The sequence below is a fragment of the Phyllobates terribilis genome, unplaced genomic scaffold (assembly GCF_046119375.1).
Source record: "Phyllobates terribilis strain yellow unplaced genomic scaffold, ASM4611937v1 Scaffold_2__4_contigs__length_985480577, whole genome shotgun sequence".
Lineage (NCBI taxonomy): Eukaryota > Metazoa > Chordata > Amphibia > Anura > Dendrobatidae > Phyllobates > Phyllobates terribilis.
In genome coordinates this window covers 174,417,391-174,435,608 of record NW_027362762.1, presented here as the reverse complement: position 1 = coordinate 174,435,608, position 18,218 = coordinate 174,417,391, and the positions used below count along the sequence as shown (strand labels likewise).

Sequence of the window (18,218 nt, the reverse complement as noted above, 5' to 3'; positions counted from 1 at the left end):
TCCATAGACAGACTGACAGGAGTAGAAAGGCAGACCGTCGGACCTCAGGCTAGCAAGCAGGCAGGTAGCTGATGTGCGCTCCCAGGTGAGCGGGCAAGCTGGTCCTTAGACAGACTGACAGGAGTTGTAAGGCAGACCGTCGGACCTCAGGCTAGCAAGCAGGTAGCAGGAATAACTGGCAGGAATCAGGCAGGTAACTAGCAGGTAACTGGCAACGGGACCTGAGGGCTGAAGCAGAGTAGAACAGTGCAACAACATTGCTCGGGCACCTCCATTTTGGAGGAGGTGCCTTATATATGGTGAAGTCCTCCGGCCATTGGCCGGGGACTCCTTAGGACGGCGCGCGCGGCCCCTTTAAGAGGGAGGGAGAGCGCGCGCGCGCGCGCCCTAAGCACAGTGGCCGGGAAGGAGCGCGCGCTGCCAGCAGAGCGGGAGGAGGACGCCGGGCACGGAGCAGGGAGGTGAGGGGAACAGCGTCCCTGCCTAGCAGAGGGCAGGGACGCCGGCGCTACAACCATCAGACATTTTCTATGTGGCTCAAGTCAGGCAACAGTGATGGCCACTGCAGTAAACCAAGTTCATTGATTTATTGAATATAAATTTTGCTACTAAACATATTTGCAATAGGGTTTGAATAATTTTGATTGCAACTGCATATGATGTGTAAAGGTTGGTAACTTGTGCTTGGAATGGTCTGAAGGTTTATCTGTCAGATAGGGATATCATGCACGTAGGAGGCCTCCATACACAGACTAACATTGGCCAAATCCATCAATATCAATGGGTTTGTCTGAGAGTCTTATGTGTATGGGGACCCCCGACTCTCACCCAACATCATCTGGCATGTCTGATTTCAGACTGCTGATCTTTTTGTTCTCTACCAGATAAATTGTCACTAGAGATGTCTGGCAGCAGCTCTCTCATAGAAAACACAGTAGCACTCAACTGTCACGGGTGTGTCAGAAGTGACAGACAGTCACCCTGCAGTGGGTTGCAGGAGATTTCTTCGTTTGGCATTACAGACAACTTCTTAGAAGCTGTATCTCTAGGACCCAGTGGCTACCTTCTTCTGGCTAATTAACACCCTGCCCTGGGTGTATGAATACCTGCTGTGTGCCAGAGGGAAGTGCTGGCGATATTCATTACTCCTTGTGAAGGCTTGAACAAGAGCAGTACTTCTTCCTCTCTGGTTCTAGTGGACTTGTGCGCATTTGTCTGGAGTCGACTAAAGCTAATCGATTTTCCCTTCTTTGTCCCCCCTTGTCTTTAGTGTTCAGTGGGGATCGACTAGTGCTCATCCCCTCCCTTCCATAGCCTGAGCCTAATGCCTGGGAAAGACAGGGCGAGGTATGCGTGCGGCGATTGATGAAGAGCCAATATAGGGACATTAGTGGAGCCAGGGTGACACTAGACCAGACTAGGAGGTCTCCACTCCCCCCTTTCCCTAGAGTCTGGGCTCCCTTTCCTTCTTCCTTTTGTGTTGCACTTTGTCTTTCCCACACCTTGCCTGACATCAACAGAGTCTAGCTAGATAGTCATCATTCGGCCAGGACTATCTAAAGTGTATGGGGGTCTTAATAGATTTTCCAGTAGGGACTGGAAAGTTAACGTTATTCCACTTCTTGCTATTCTTCTCCTAGTAGGAGATAGTAGGAGTTGTTATGGCTTTGGACTATCATGTCCTCCCATAGACGAACTCATTCTAATGGAACGAAGAGCAGACAATGTTGAGTGGTGTTATTAAACTTCATTTAATAATTAAGAAAAACAATTAGTGAATTATCTCATTCTAACTCATTGTTCAGGGTTAACATTCTCGGGCCGACGCTAAACCCTCATGAGCAATGTCAGCTCTGCCATGTTGTGTAGACACTTGTAGTGATTGATTGAAAGGCAGGCTATTTATCATATCAAACATGAGGCTGACGGTGAACTGCTGGGAGCTGGGGCTGTAGGTTGGAACAACGCAATTTCATTTATTTACATTGTACGAGCGAGTCTGCCCGTGTCTTATAAAGTATGACAGCTTTGATCAGATAGATGGTAGATATGTTATGGTTCACTTGATACCTCAAAGGACTTCACTTCATGACAGTTCTTTCCAAAACTCTATACTTGTAATATTACTTGACACATCGTACCAGCAGGATAGTCAACGTGATTCTGTGTTGTTTACAGCAAAACTATTATTTATGTCAAAAATCTGATTTTCTTAGTATTCTGTTCAATAGAGATAAACCTAAAATACAGTCTCTGCGCTAAACAGTCCCTTACACCAAACAAGGTGGCTCTGTAATGTGACTCTGTCAGTGGTCAACTGGCCGCTCTAAAATGACTATCACGGACAGGCTTAGCGCAAGCCACTCAGCTTACCAGATCCCGGGCGTTGTCCTGACCTTCACCCCTATACAGGGATATGGGACCCCTGGGTTGGGGCCACGAAATAAGCTGCTGTTCGGTGGTGCAGGGTTGGAACCAAGAGGGCAGGAAAAGTACCAAATTAAAATACGTTAGAAAGACGCCGAGGTCAAAACAGGAAACAGTGATACCACACAAGAGCTAAACAGACAGGACTAAACCAGAGAAGCACAAAGCTATATCTGGCAGCTTCCAGCAGTAAGCTGAAAGGTTAAGTAGGGGGTTGTTCTCTCCAGTTGGCTGTATCAGGGAGCTGATAGCTTGAGCTGGACAATACACACTTATACTGCCAGATTGGGCGGCACTGCAGGTCCCAGCCACCCTGATCATAGCGGTTGGACAGAGCCTGTGCCGTCCACAGCTTCTGGTTCTGACATATCTTCTATCACCAGCGCCGCCCGCAGAATGAATATGGCGGTGCCTGGTGACAGAAGCAACCATCCCATGAGCAGGTCCTGGTGAAGATGTGACTGTCTCATACTGAAACAATAGATACCACTATCTTCTATAGATGCCCTAATATGCTACATTATAGCTAAAGGTGACCATACACCTAAAACAGTTTTTCCTCACGACCCCCTATACAGATGCACACTCGATTCAAAAAAGATATACATACATTTCCAGTAGGAAGAGGGGAATAGACACATCTATCTAACATGCCTATTTTCAGGAAGGCTGGACTAGCCAAAAAAGAAAGAATCAAAATGGCTGGACGAACCATCAACAATCTTAAAGATGTTGTCCACTACTTTAACATTGATAACCTTTCCTTAGGATGGGTCATCAATGTATGATCAGTGGGAGTGCGACACAGCTACTGACAAGATACGGATCTGCGCAGCTGCGTCTACTGTATAGTGGCCGCAGCCGGGTCCTGCCAAACAATAGCGGGGCAGATGTGCGGTACTCAGCCACGTCCAATATACAGTAGACAAAGCTGTGCTGTGCAGCTCCATAACTGGTCAGTTCCGGCCACTGCCAATATGAAGACGAGTTGATCGGCGGGGGTGCTGGGTGTCACATCCCCACTGATCAGAAATTGATGACTTATACTAAAGATAGGCCATAAATGTTAAAGTATGGACAACCCCTTTAAATACACAGACGATACAACATTGATAGTAACAAGTGTAGATGGAATGAAGGACTTATTATAGAGTGTCAAAATGGAAAGCTCGAATATGGGACTGCTACGCACAGAGAAGACAAAGTTATTGACTACTGCCAGGTATGATCGGGACATATTTGAGATGGGTGACAACGAACTGGAAGTTGTAAAGGACTTCAACCTACTCAGATCGATGATCACTCAAGATGCAGCTACGACAGCGGAAGTCAATAGGAGAATAGCTATGGGCAAATCAACAATGAAGTCACTGGACAAGGTCTTCAAATTGAGGAACATTTCACTGACGACGATGACACGACTCATACTTAGTTTGGTCTTTTCTGTGGTAACTTACTGTTGTGAAACCTGGACTATAAGGAAACAAGACAGAAGAAGAATCAACGCCTTTGAAATGTGGTGCTGGAGAACGATATCAATACCATGGATGGTAAGAAGGAGAAACAAATCAATTTTTGAACAAATCAAGCCAGACATGTCACTCGAAGCACAGATCACCAAGTTCCGATTTGCCAACTTTGGACACATTATATGCCGAGAGGATTCACTGGAGAAGGACATCATGGTCAGCAGAATAGAAGGAACAAGGTGAAGAGGAAGACCAGCAACCCGATGGCTTTATACTGTCACGATAAGACCCTGGTGGACATATCTAGGTTTACATAAGATTGATCTTCCTACAGATCGTTCATCCATCATGTCGCCATTGCTTGAAATGGAGCCAAAGACCCTTAAAAAAAATAAATAAATAAGAAGTCCTTCTTTCCACCAACATTTGCTTTTGGAGTGTAGTTGAGACACCTTGATGCAAATGATATGTTCGTCGTACTCTGCCACAATCTTCAGGTTGGCAAGTAAACCTGATTAATATGTGAACTTCCTACATTATCACAGATGTGTTAGCATTTCTAGTATGTGAAGTGACAACTAATACAGAGGATGTAGGAAAAGAGCAGTGAGCATCCAGAGTGAACAGTAACCTGGTAGCCATCCATCATGCACAATGTTTCTTCTGCTAATGAACCTTTTTCTGGCTCCTGTGAAGATAAATACTATAGGGTTTTAAGTGTGCTCAAAGCTAATTTACATAATGCATTTGCATTAATCAGTGGGGTAGCAGATATTATATAAATAATATAGTGCTGGGAATGTGGTATAATTAGCATGTGTAAACCTTCAGTAAATGCCGGTAAAAATAGGCCAAATTGGAGGAAATGGTTGAAAATAATCATTTTACACGTGCTTAATCATTTATGTTTCCCTCTAAGCTGTGCACTATGGAAATTGTAGAGTTAAAGGGATTGGCCACTACTTTTTTTTATTGATGATCCATCCCCTAGTATAGGCCATAAATATCTAATTAGTGTTGATGTAACACTCGGCACCTCCACCGTTCAGCTGTTGCCGGTGATGGCAGCTGGAAGTTCTCGGATGTTACCGGTACATAGCAGCTGTGTCAAAGCAATAGTGGCCGTGGCCGGTCATTTGAATAGGGGGTGAATCTGCAGTACCCGGCCGCGGACACTATAGAAATGACGGAGCTGCTGTGTTCTGACAGCATCCGACAACTTCCGGTCGCCACCTGTAACAGCTGATCAGCGTGGGTGCAGGGTGTCACACCTCCACCGATTAGGTATTAATGGCCTATACTAAAGATAGGCCATCAATAATAGCGTAGTGGCCAACCCCTTTAAACTTTGCAGACCTGCAAAGCTGTTATTGGGTTTTTTATCCTCATAAATATATTGCTTTATCTCTATCCTTTCCAGAGCGCACTACTTAGGACTCATTCAGATGTCATTGATTTTTCTTGTATGCAAAAAAACTGACTGATTTTCTTCAATTTGTTGGATCAGATTTTCATCAGTTTGGTCATTGTGTCAGTTTGTACCAGCAATTTCATCTGGGTTTTTTTTGTAATAAAGAAAAAAACTTGATAAGGGTTTCTCCAGCTTCTTCAATCAAACAGTTAGTGAAAAACTAACAGCACATGGGTGGCATCTGAGTGCTGTCCAATTCTTTCATGGACCCAAAGTCTTACATCCATTCTCCGATCAAAATCAGACATGTCTCTGTTTTTGTGTTGACAACTCATTCTGCAAAAATACACAGTCATCTGAACAGCCCCATCAACTATAAGAGAGGTAGGACTTCTGTCTGTGAAAACGTATAGATCTTGTACGTGAAAAACTGACATCTGAATGAGATCTTAGGTCGAGTTCATATGTCCAGTAATCATCCGTTTTGAAACAGATCCAATAGACAAATAAACTGGATCAGTTTCAGACACAACTTAAAACCGATCAGTGCACATTGGCCCCACATAGTCCTCCATACAGAATAATGAGCCCCACATAGTCCTCCATACAGAATAATGAGCCCCACATAGTCCTCCATACAGAATAATGGGCCCTACAAAGTCCTCCATACAGCATAATTGGCCCTACATACTCATCCATACAGAATAATGGGCCCCACAAAGTCTTCCATACAGTATAATAAGCCCCACATAGTCTTCCATACAGAATAATGGGCCCCACATAATCTTCCATACAGAATAATGGCCCCACATAGTCCTCCATACAGAATAATGGGCCCCACAAGGTCCTCCATACAGTATAATGGGCCCCACATAGACCTCCATACAGTATAATTGGCCCTACATACTCATCCATACAGAATAATGGCCCCACATAGTCCTCCATACAGAATAATGGCCCCACATAGCCCTCCATACAGTATAATGGGCCCCACCTAGTCCTCCATACAGAATAATGGCCCTGCATAGTCCTCCATACAGTATAATGGGCCCCACATAATCCTCCATAAAGTATAATGGCCCCGCATAGTCCTCCATACAGTATAATGGCCCCACATAGTAGTTCTCCATACAGTATAATGGGCCCACATAGTCCTCCATACAGTATAATTGGCCCTACATACTCATCCATACAGAATAATGGCCCCAAATAGTCCTCCATACAGTATAATTGGCCCTACATACTCATCCATACAGAATAATGGCCCCACATAGTCCTCCATACAGAATAATGGCCCTGCATAGTCCTCCATACAGTATAATGGGCCCCACATAGTCCTCCATAAAGTATAATGGCCCCGCTTAGTCCTTCATACAGAATAATGGCCCCACATAGTCCTCCATACAGAATAATGGGCCCCACATAGTCCTCCAAACAGAATAATGGGCCACATAGGGGTGGTGGTTCTGGTGTTACGGGCCTGTGGGGGGCGCCCTACCTGGTGCTCTGCTTACATATTCATCTGTATTCTCTTATGACAGCTCACTGTGCCTCTTATTTTACATAATGCATCTAGTAGTGCGGGGCTAGGTAAAATAGGAGGCAAATCAGTGAAGGCACAGTGAGCTGTCATAAGAGCATACAGATGAATATGTAAGCGGAGCACCAGATAGAGAGAGCGCCCCCCACAGGCCATCCCGAAGCACGGGCATATCATTATCTCCAAACTGAAAGTAAAGGTTACACAAGAATCACAAGACAGATTTCATCAACCAAGGTGTCATATTAATCAGTGTAATGGCGCCCACCTGACAGTGTATGTGGTTTACTGAGCACAATCCTGCTGACAGGTGCGTTTTAATAGAATGTACAAGACCACATACAATTTATAATGTTGAGAATTGTAATGCCATAAAAGTCTGTGTTTTTTTGCTCCACCATAAATGTGAATGAATGAGTCTCACACGAAATACGCAGAAGACTAGTTCATGCTGTGAGTTTCTTCACGTGGACATGTGGTCCGTGTAAAATAAATGCTCATCTGAACAGCACAATGAATAAAATTGGTCCGAGTTCTGGGCCTTTTTTCCACAGACAGCACTCGGACCGAGAATAGGGTCTTGTGAATGTAGCCTAAGGCCACGGCCACACTATCAGTATTCGTCTGTATTTTTTCTCAGGAGTGGGAGCCAAAACCAGGAGTGGGTGATAAATGCAGAATTGGTGACTTGTTTCTATTATACCTTTTCTCTGATTGTTCCTCACCTGGTTTTGGCTCCCACTCCTGAGAAAAAATACTGACTGAATACTGACCAAATACTGATAGTGGGGCTGTGGCCTAAAGGTAAGATAGACAAGTGATTCGCCACCCGGCCAAAACTCTACGCAAATGAAGTGTCAGTTTTGGAGCACGTGGTCTCACCCTGAGGTGACGGACATGAATGCAGGTCAGGTATTTCATACAATTGTGTAATTTCTGCTATGAAGTACTGTAAAGAGTATTAGCTGATTAGTAGATCATTAGCGGCACTGAATTATGTGTTCATTATTCTTTCCTTCTGGCATTACACATTTTTCTGATCCAGCATTTTTTTAATCAACACAGTGCAAGGTCATTATCATTTATAATGTGTTAATGAATGTAACTTGGTGAAGATCTTATACATTATTCTGACATATTAGAAGAACCTTCCTCTCTTTTACCTTCTACACAGTATTAGTATTCAGTAAGAGTACTGAACAGTGTGAGAGGCTTTTTTTCTAATATATTTCAAATACTGTACTTATTGCTGCTTTGTATTTTATAGCGGAAACAAAAGACAGATCCGACTACATTAGGTGTTTCTTGGTGTAGTCAGAACACCGCATTAATCCTGTTCAATGGCCTGTTCTACAATGATGCCTTGTAATGGATTAGTGAAGAGACCAGTGCGGATTGATGATAGCGGGGTTCTGACAACATCCTCACACTCATGCACGCTTGTAGAGAGCGGAGTAAGCTGCTGCCAGACATCTCTGACCATGACTTATCTCTCCTGAGAACAAAGGACCAAGCATACTGAAATTCATCATGCCCAGCCTTTCCTTTCCCTTGCGCAATGTTTCGAACATATTGAAATCCAACATTCCTGACCTTTTCTTCCCCCATACACATGGTCGTCCTGTCCCCCACCCCTTCCTCATTAGCTAGGTTCAGCCAACATTCATCTAATTTCCATGGGCACCTAAGGCATTGTGCGCACAGCAGGGAAAGCTATTTTCCAATTGAAGGAGGTTGATGGACAGGCCTGGTCACTCCTTTGGCTATTTGTGGACAGAAGAGCTGTGCAGTCTTTGAAGACGGCTGTACTAACAAGTGTTGGAGGAAAATCTGTAATGTGTATTATTAAAGGGGTTTTCCGTCTTAGGCTACAAGTCTGCAGTCACTCTATGTGACTGCAGACCTGTGAATCCTCATATTGCGCGCACACTGTGAATTCTCTGGCCCGGGAGCAATTGGGCTCGTGACTTCCAAGTATGTGACTTGCATACTCCTGGCCACATTCCGACTAGACATTGAGCGAGGCCGAGCACGCTTAGTTGGCACGATACCACATGTATGCAAATCACATACTTGCAATCACATGCTTGCCACTCCCGGCACCGGAAATCCTGACAGCATGCAGTGTGCGCATTCACAGGTCTGCAGTCACTTAGAGAGGTAACATGGTTAATATGTTTTAATCAACGTAAACAAACCATGATAATGTATCAGTACTAGGTTGCTTGTTGTGAAATACCGTGAGATGTATAAACTCATGTAAAACCGGAAGTACTGGTAAGCGCTGTGTGTTCTTTTGTGGTCGTTGCATTCAGCATTGTGCTAATTTCTTGTTCTCTTTTTTTCTTTCAGTTTCCTTTGTCTTGTCCAGAATGGCAGCCTGCGGAGGGAACGCGAAGAACAAAGTCACAGTTCATAAACCAGTTTGGGATTTCCTCAACAAAGAGACTCCATCTAAACTGAACCGACTAAGAGAGGACAGTGGCGTTCGCATCCTGATTGACGGTGAAACGTCTGAGATTTACGTGCTGCGGTTGTCTTTTGACAGCCACGTTACTGCCCATAATATTTCACTTGTCAGAAAGGCTCTAAAATCTTTATTAAAAGATACTGAGAAAGAATTAAAGAAATCCTGCAAGCAGCATCAGATTTCAGGTTGCATGGCTTATACAGATAAGAACAGTGAGCATGCGGGCGAGCTCCATCTCCGCAATATGTATAGCCGAGGTCAGCAGAGTACGAGCAGCCGCGGATTACCAAGTTCCAGTGGGGGAGCAAGTGGTAGTCATGGGAATTCACGTGACCACCGAAGAGAAGAGGCAGAAGATGACCGAGAGAACCAGTGTCCCATTTGTCTGGGCGAGATCCAAAACATAAAAACCCTGGAGAAATGCCAGCATTCCTTCTGTGAGGATTGCATCACCAGGGCTCTGCAAGTAAAGAAAGCATGCCCAATGTGTGGTCGCTTCTATGGGCAACTTGTGGGCAACCAACCTGAGAATGGTAGAATGTTAGTTTCCAAGGACTCCAGCCTTTTGCTTCCTGGTTATGAAAAATATGGAACGATTATCATCCAATATGTCTTCCCACCAGGCATTCAAGGGGTAAGAGAATTTGTACTTATTTTTGTAGATATATTATGAAAAAAAAAAAAAGAAATCTGGTGGAATAACGACAATTTCTCCCAAACAACCCCCCATATACATACACACTCAGTTTAACTAAATTTGCATATGTTTTCTATTATGAAAGGGAAGCAAGCTGCTGTCAGACATCTCTGATCAGAAGTATTGATGAAGGTCATCATGCTCGATCCTTCTTCTCTCCCACGTCATCTGTCATGGGGAGAGTCATTAGGCCTCAATACAAATAAGCTAGTCGCCTGAATTGACTGACTTTGCTGTAAAGTTTATGGCTACTTTACTCAGCACTTGTGTTGCACATCAGTGTCACAATGTCTCTAACAATGCGAGAATAGAAATAAATAACTAAAGGAAATGTCATTATAAATATATTCCTAATTACCTTTAATTAGCAAATCACAATCATTTTGTCTAGAGAGGTAATCACTATATAATTAAAATGGCTGCCATCCTATAACACAGATAGAAACATGTCTTAGCATGTTAGGGCTTCTGCTGTGAGCATGTGAGGAAGCACTGCCCCTTCTCTTCATGTGTAGGAAAATGTGCTCCTAGTAGATATTCTAATCTAATACTAGAGATACCATGTGTGCTGCTGTATGAAGAGACCGATCAACCTGCTGTAACCCCTGTAGTTATAATAGTAATAGTGGAGATATCAGGAGTGCTGAGGTAAGAAGAGGCTGCTCACACTGCTGTCCACCATGTATATCTGATGTAATATTGGAGATACTGGGAATGCTGAGGTAAGAAAAGCCTGCTCACACTACTGTCCACCATGAATATCTGATGTAATACTGGAGATACCAGGGGTGCTGAGGTAAGAAGAGGCTGCTCACACTGCTGTCCACCATGAATATCTGATGTAATACTGGAGATACCAGGGGTGCTGAGGTAAGAAGAGGCTACTCACACTGCTGTCCATCATGTATATCTGATGTAATATTGGAGATACTGGAGATGCTGAGGTAAGAATAGGCTGCTCACAGTACTGTCCACCATGAATATCTGATGTAATACTGGAGATACTAAGGGTGCTGAGGTAAGAAAAGGCTGCTCACACTGCTATCCTCTTTGTCTATCTGATGAAATGCTGGAGATACTGGGGATGCTGAGGTAAGAAGAGAGTTCACTGCTGTCCACCATGTCTATTTGATCTAATACTGGCGATACCAGGGAAGCTGAGGTAAGAAGACTCTGCTCACACTGCTGTCCTCTTTGTCTATCTGATGAAATACTGGAGATACCAAAGAAGTTGAGGTAAGAAGAGAGTTCACTGCTGTCCACCATGTCTATTTGATCTAATAATGGAGATACCAGGGAAGCTGAGGTAAGAAGAGAGTTCGCACATTGCTGTGCACCTTGTGTATCTTATCTAATACTGGAGACACATTGGGTGCTGAGGGTAAAAAAGGCTGCTCACACTGCTGTCCACCCTGTCTTTCTGAATGACTATACGTGGTAGAGCTGATCTCCAAGTCAAAGCAGCAGAACTTCTTACTGCCCATGCTCTCAGGCAGGTGCCCTAACATTCCAGGACAGGTGTCTGTCAATGTTACTGAACGGCGGACATTTTAATTCTGCAGTGATTACCTCCCTAGAGAAAACAATTGTGTTTTGATAATTAACGGTATTTGGAATTTATTTATATTGACATTTCTTTTAAGTTATTTTTTTTTTCCACTCCTGGGGAACCCAATTATGCAGTGGTAAGTATAGCAAAACCTTTTCAAAAGACCACCTCTTGTCAAGTGACAGATCTTGAGTTTAATTTAATTTTCTCTTTCTTTCTCTCTCTCAATTTTGAGTAATCATATCAAAGAATTTTCTCTGCATGTAGTAGTTTTTCATAGAGATAGGGTGATCTGAATTTTAAAAGGACACTATCAGCTGCCTTGGCCCCTCTAAACTGCCGTCATGTCTGTACTCCACTTGGTGTCTGCACTCTAACCACCCCATTCTTGTGACTTTGTGATATCTTTATACTTTGAAAATCAATTTTTATTCTGTACTTGCATTATGTAAATGACTCAGGACTAGTCCAGCAGGGTCGTTCGTTCCCCCCCAGACCAGTGCTACCTTCCATCTTGTAATCATACCCCCCTTTGTGTGATTGACTTGATTTGCGTCACCGTCAAGTCTTTGCGCATCTCCCTTTTAATGTGCACTGCGGCCATTCTTACGCTCCCCTGATTTATCAGCGCACTGCCTATATGCCCAGGGAGGCAGAACATCCCGAGTCATCTACATAACGAAGGATCAGAATGAAACTGTTTTTTAAAAGAGTATAGATGTCATAAAGCCACAAGAAGGGGGTTGTTAGAATGCAAAAATACATGGAGAAGAGACATGGTAGCGATGTAGGGAACCAGGGCAGCTGACCAGTTTCCTGTAAAGCAATGGGTTCTCCAGTGTAATTGTAAAGCTGTGGCTTTTTGTCGAATATTGTAGTCTATAATCGTGCTGGGAAACTAATTAACTTGATCAAGTTGATTAAAGTGGAAATGCACTTTTGGCTGAGTGTTTTTTTAATGAGTTAGACATGCTCTTTGCTTCCAGGACTGATCTCAGTTGTGTCTGCACAGATATGTCAAGTGCTTAGTTGGTAGAGTGTTTGCAAACAAATGATACATAATGCAAGACCCCGAAAACGACGTGATCTTATCCTTGCTATTATCCACTAAGCATTGATTGGAGCAAGTAAATCCATTTATGTATGATTTGGTCACTAGCTATCCATGAAGCTTGGGCTCATTGCAATTGGTCTTTCAGTTTAATAGACTGGTTGCAAAGTATGAAGTTATTTTCATTTTCAGTGATCACATTAATCTTTATTTCTAGTAGCAAACAGTCAAAAAAAAATCTTAGAGGTTGTCCACTACTTTTTCAATGATGACCTATTCTTAGGATAGGTCATCAATATCTGATCACCCAGGGTCCGACACCTGGCATCCCTGCCATTCAGCTGTCATTGGTGTCAGCGGCGGCCGCTGGCTGGAGGTACTCACTTGTGGAGCTGGCCATCTTCTGGTAGTGGCTGAGACTTAGTGCTGCACATCTGCCTCCTATTCAGACCAATAGGATGCGGATGTGCAGTTCCCAACCTCGGCCACTACCAGAAGGCGGCCAGCTCCGCAAGTGAGTACTTCCAGCCGCCGACACCGATAACAACTGATAGGCAGGGGTGCTGGGTGTCGGACCCCGGCCGACCAGACATTGATGACCTCATCAATGAAAATGTAGTGGGCGACCTCTTTAAGGCTACATTCCCACAATGAGTTTTTATGGAGTTTTTTTACTCTGAGTATTTTTGAAAAAATACAATAAACCCATTTTACTAAATGGTGCAGAAAATCTGCAACATCAAAAACTCACCAAAAGCTCATCATGGGAACGTAGCCTTAAGCAGAAAAGCAAAGTTCACTGCTTGCCACGTCTAATTTAGAAGAGTTCCTGAAGCCTCCACCGATCAGCTGTCATCAGCTCTACACAGTGTATGGAACTGTCCTGTTCAGCACTGTTCACTGCTTACATTTGGCCACCACCGGTGCTGATAACAGCTGATCGAACCCTCACCAATCCAATTTTAATGACTTATCCCATGGATTAGCCTGGACAATCCCTTTAATTACTGAATGCAAAAAGTTATATAAAAACATGTTATCAATGTTCTCACTCTGATTTTTGGCCAATATCTTCCTTTGCTGTCACTTCTAAATAGCAAACAGCTGCTTGGATTTGCTTCTAAATCTAAAAATGACCAAGCATCATATATTTACAGTACTTGTTTCTGGCCTCTTGGGTTTGTTCGTCAGGATTTTGATGCAGTTTTTGAAGCTGAAAATCAGAAGTGGATTCAAGAGGAGACTTCTGGATCTTTTCCTTACATGTGTCTTCCATTTATGATCCATTTCTGGTTATGACTTCAAAGACTGTATCAAAATACCTCAACATGGAAATCTAGCCTTAAGCCCGCACTATTGTAAATTTATGACTCAGGGTTAAAGTGCCTACATCTCCAATATAGCAGGAGGATATTCTGGGGAGAAGACAGAAGTGGTTTACTACCAGTTCTGTCTTCTGTTTTGACAACTACAAAGCACCATCTGATGTGTTTGGGCACTTTTAAATTCTCTAATGTTTTATTTTTCATTTCAGAAGTGCTGGGACAAAAAAAATCAAATGTAGATTTTAAATACGACTTTTTGGACCACCCAACATCATAATTTGTGGGAAGATTAAACTTTTTTTTTTACAAATTCCTTTTGTTCCCATAGACTGTAGTGGCAAAACAGGCGCACTTTTGGTATATATTTGTGTGACATACATCATTATCCTTTTTGTTGTCAATGGCAGACATATGCCATTGTATAGGCAAATACATAATATAATGAGTTTTTAGCTTTTTACATGTTTCTAAGGCTAGGGTCACGCAACTGTTTTTTTCTCATCCAAGAAAATCGGTCGGATTGTGCTAATCACACTCTGATTAGAGAGCAATCAGAGGACGATTAGAGGGCAATCAGAGGACGATTAGAGGGCAATCAGAGGACGATTAGAGGACAATCAGAGGACGATTAGAAGGTGATCAGAGTACGATCCAGTTATTGGATGCAAATCGTGTATGTGCACAGACTCATTGAATAACTTGGAGACTTGTGCTATCAGTCAAAACGACAAATAGAACTCGTCTGATTTTTACGGTCATCTGCACGAGACCTTTATAGGGGAAACTGAGAACCACAGAATGTGACGCACCCTTGAGATTGAAATGGTTAACTGTGAGCCGAGTACTTGGAAAGGAAGATGCACTTACCTTGTCCAAATACAAATGATTTCACCCTGATCCTCCTGCCAAGGTCATGAACAATTAGCGTTTAATGTCATTTGCCCATGGTTATTCTGTAACTGGAGTGCACATAATGCATGTATTCATCTACACTAATACATTTTATATGCACCATAATCCATCCCAGTGACAAAAGATGAGAAAAGAATTACAGTCCTAGATAGGTTACTGATTACTGTGTAATATATGTGAGGCATAAGCCACTGCTTTATGGTAACGTGGTGAAGATTAATTAAAGGGGTTTTCCAGTTTAAAAAAAAATAGTCCTTAATGGTAGCACTCATGTAGAATATGAAAAAAAATAGTACTCGCCCTACTCCGGTCCAGTGCCGGCTCTCCGCTTCTGCCTCTATGTTCTGGCTACAGTGGTGACATCATGTTGACAGCACATATTAATGCTGCAGCCAATCACTGAGCTCGGCAGCTCTGCTGATGTGAACGCCACAAATCCCTCAGTGTTTGGTCAGTGTCCATTTTCACCATCAGTCTGTCAACCGGCCCATTAAAGGGTAAAAACCAGAGAGCACACGGATCACATATGTGTACTGTCCATTTTTTTCACGGACCCCTTGATTTCAATGGGTGAATTTCATCCGTGACTTGGACTATAAACTTTTTTGTCTCCTTAGACGAGCACCATAGACTATAATGGATGGAACATGTATGTGAAAAAGAGACGTCTGAACAAGGCCTTAGAGTAGACTATGTAGGGACGCACCCTATTGAGAAGGGGAATAGAATTGCCCAGTTGACAAGAAATTCATGGATTTCTTTCAGAAATTAAGGAGGAGCATTGAGATTTCCTGGAGAATATGAATAGATCCTAGAGAAGACAAGCCAGGAGAGATAACTGGTCTACTTTACTCATCTAATTCTGCCATTTGGGTTCTGCTATCTAAGTGTAGTTTGCAAAGTACAGTAAATAACGTCATACAGACAGTGCGGTCTTTCACTCACCTTATACTGTTGTGTATGAATGTACTCTTATAGGAGATGATAGACTATTTGCTTGCAGTAATGCTCCAAGAAGAAAGGTCGTAGAATCCAATTGGGAGTGAAAAGATGACCACTTTATATGAAAACACACGTACAACGCATTTCAGCTCTTATAAACGAAACTTCTATTAGGTACCAATGATGAAATAACCTGATGAAGGCTCATTCATTAGAACTGAAATGCGTTGTACGTATGTTTTCCAAAAAAGTGGTAATCTTTTCACTCACATTTGGATCCTACGAACCTTTGTCTATGGAGCATCGTCGCAAGCAAATAATCCTCCTCTATAGTATTATATTCTGTCTTGAGATGTTAAAAATTATTTGATTTATTCTGTCCTGGATGGTGAGAATTTCTACACTATTAGACGCCAGATTAAAGTAATATGAGCTATTATGTCTGACTTGGAATATCCCCTATTACAGGGATCAGCAACCTTCAGCATTCCCGGCAGTTGGAAAACTACAACTTCCAGCACTCTCTGGCAACCACAGACTGTCACGTGGCTGTTATGACACCTTGAGGTTGTAGGTTGATGATCTCTGCCGTGTTTTATTGTAGAGCTCTTTTTTCTGGAAACAGATAATGTTATATTGGGGAAAGAAGAATCGATCCTGTTTCTCTCTGGGAGATAAACCAATGCCAGAAGTCTGTCACCGGCTCTCTCATAGAGGACACAGGAACGTTCAAGTTGAGTATTCCTGTGTATGGAGGACTCGCAAGGGAGAGCTGACCGCAAATGAGTCTTTAGGCGGCATCTTATGTGTATGGTGGCTTTAGTCCTGAGCTGCATGGAGACTTCTTGGAGCACCAAAGCTGCGGATCACAGGATCCTGCAAACCAATGTATTTCTTTTGCCTACAGCTGATCAGTTGCATTTCCATATAGTATGGGCCTGAATCCAGCATTCTCCATACTTGTGTGACCTAATGGCTTATATCACGGGACGTCTGGCTGTAATGGATGTACTAAGCTTAGGGTCAGGCCTATTCCTGGTCTTTGTGGTGTGATATTGGTAGTAGGAACTGATGAGCAACATTTGTCTTTAGGTAAGTAACCAATACATGTAACCTTACACATGACCAAGACCTAAGTTATATATAAATCTGTTGTTTATGAATTGGGTCAATTAATATTAGTGTTGCTGAAAACCTTAGGCTTAGGTTGCTTAGGCTGAAAAACTGTATCAAACACTGCAGTGCCATTTTTCCAAAAAATTTTATATGTGGAGCCACCCTAGAAGTATCTTGTTACACTGTGTAGGTGCTTTGAATCCCAGCTGAATATCTTGGAGTATCTTGGGTACAATATGGTGGCTCAGTGGTTAGCACTGTTGGCTTTGCAACTCTGGGGTACTTAGTACAGATCCAACCAAGGAGAACATCTGCAAGCAGTTTGTATGTTCTACCCGTGTTTGTGTGGTTTTCCTCCGGGTTCTCCAGTTGCCTTCCACACTCCAAAGACATAATGATAAGTCATTTAGATTGTGAGCCCCAGTGGGGACAGTGATGATGTAAAGCGCTGTGGAATATGATTGTCCTGTATGAGTAAGTAGAATAAATACCTAGCCTCAATAGTAGGTATTTTGGAACAGTAACAAATATGTTGTACTATTCATTGACTTCATTTCATACTTTGTTCCTCCAGTCAGAGCACCCAAATCCTGGAGTGAGGTATCCAGGAACAACTCGTGTGGCGTATTTACCCGATTGTCCAGAAGGGAATAAAGTGCTGACACTCTTTAAGAAAGCATTCGACCAACGTTTGACCTTCACCATTGGGACATCAATGACCACAGGAAGACCTAATGTCATAACGTGGAATGACATTCACCACAAGACTAATTGCACAGGAGGACCACAGTTGTAAGTATTAGCATTTACTGATTTTATTTCTTACAGTATACACTTGGGATTATTTTTCTTATATTTTAATGCTGTAGCCTTTTTTGAGGTGCTTGATATTTGACTGAATATTGTATTTTAATAATTAGTACCAGCATTTTGGTCTAAGCCCTCTTTGTGGTGCATGCTGGTATTTTTAGTGTATCTGATGATATTGTTTTCATGGATTTTTACAAGTTAAAGTACCAGTGATTTTTTTTTCAATTAGCCTATCATTAGTTCGCCAATATACATATAATTCAGATAGTAGTACCTTATTTAATTGTCCCTTTTTATTTGAGAATTCATGGATTCCTTTTCCTAAATTGGTCATGTGATCTAATAGTGACCCTTTCGGATTTACATACCTTTATATTATCTTCAGAGACTCAATATCTCAGTCACCAGAACTACCTGAATGATAAAATTACATGGACCATACCGTACAACTGAAGTTCTCCACGGGAAGGAGATAAAAACTCCTAGCACAGTTACTGAT

The 18,218-nt window shown here is 42.6% G+C and overlaps 1 protein-coding gene across 6 annotated transcripts in view; it reads left to right on the top strand.

The window, feature by feature from the left end:
- Positions 1-18,218, top strand: part of DTX3 (deltex E3 ubiquitin ligase 3) — a 91,273-nt gene that overhangs the window by 58,134 nt on the left and 14,921 nt on the right. For all 6 annotated transcript variants that reach the window (XM_073663296.1, XM_073663297.1, XM_073663299.1 and 3 more), the window contains exons 3-4: positions 9,200-9,951; positions 17,484-17,701. In XM_073663296.1, coding sequence (XP_073519397.1) covers positions 9,200-9,951; positions 17,484-17,701 — 970 coding nt within the window. The remainder of the gene's footprint in view (positions 1-9,199; positions 9,952-17,483; positions 17,702-18,218) is intronic.